The 644-nt window shown below is 36.0% G+C and overlaps 1 protein-coding gene across 1 annotated transcript in view; it reads right to left on the reverse strand.

The window, feature by feature from the left end:
• The window catches only part of LOC106868675 (uncharacterized), a 117,477-nt gene that overhangs the window by 2,440 nt on the left and 114,393 nt on the right, over positions 1 to 644 (reverse strand). Inside the window, exon 7 of the mRNA XM_014914050.2 lies at positions 218 to 354. Coding sequence (XP_014769536.1) covers positions 218 to 354 — 137 coding nt within the window. The remainder of the gene's footprint in view (positions 1 to 217; positions 355 to 644) is intronic.

Genomic DNA, 644 nt, shown 5'->3' on the forward strand with positions numbered 1-644 from the left:
TATATATATATATATATATATATATATATATATATGTATAAAATACAAAATGGGACAAGAACGCAAAACATCCAGACATTTAGGTGATACAAAAAAGGGACGTTTAACACCCAAATGAAATTACTATATAATATATCCGCAAGTATGTATGTATATGCACAATCAAATGATAGTGATTCAACAAGTTATTGAAAAGCTGGAGAAGTTGGGACGTTACCTGCATATGTTTCGATTTAGGTGGTTTGTTCGTTACGTCTGAACACAATGATGTTAACATCTGATAGCCTGTTTTGTTAGTGGCCCGAGGGATCTTCGATTTACCCATATGTAGAGGTACATCTCCTTCCTGTTCATCTGAAATACAGAATGGGAGGAAAAAAAAAAAGGGGTGTTTCCAAGTTGAAAATATCAGTGAATGATTTAAAAACAGTTGAAGATATGGGAAGAGAAAGAAATACACTGAGAGAGAGAGAGAGAGAGAAAGAGAGAGAGAGCGAGAGAGAGAGAGAGAGAAAGAGAGTAATTAATATTCTTTTCTACTTTAGGCACAAGGACCAAAATTTTTGGTGAGGGGGGCCAGTCAATTAGATCGACCACAGTACTTGACTGGCACTTAATTTATCGCCCCCGAAAGGATGAAAGGC

This window comes from Octopus bimaculoides, chromosome 28, assembly GCF_001194135.2.
Source record: "Octopus bimaculoides isolate UCB-OBI-ISO-001 chromosome 28, ASM119413v2, whole genome shotgun sequence".
Lineage (NCBI taxonomy): Eukaryota > Metazoa > Mollusca > Cephalopoda > Octopoda > Octopodidae > Octopus > Octopus bimaculoides.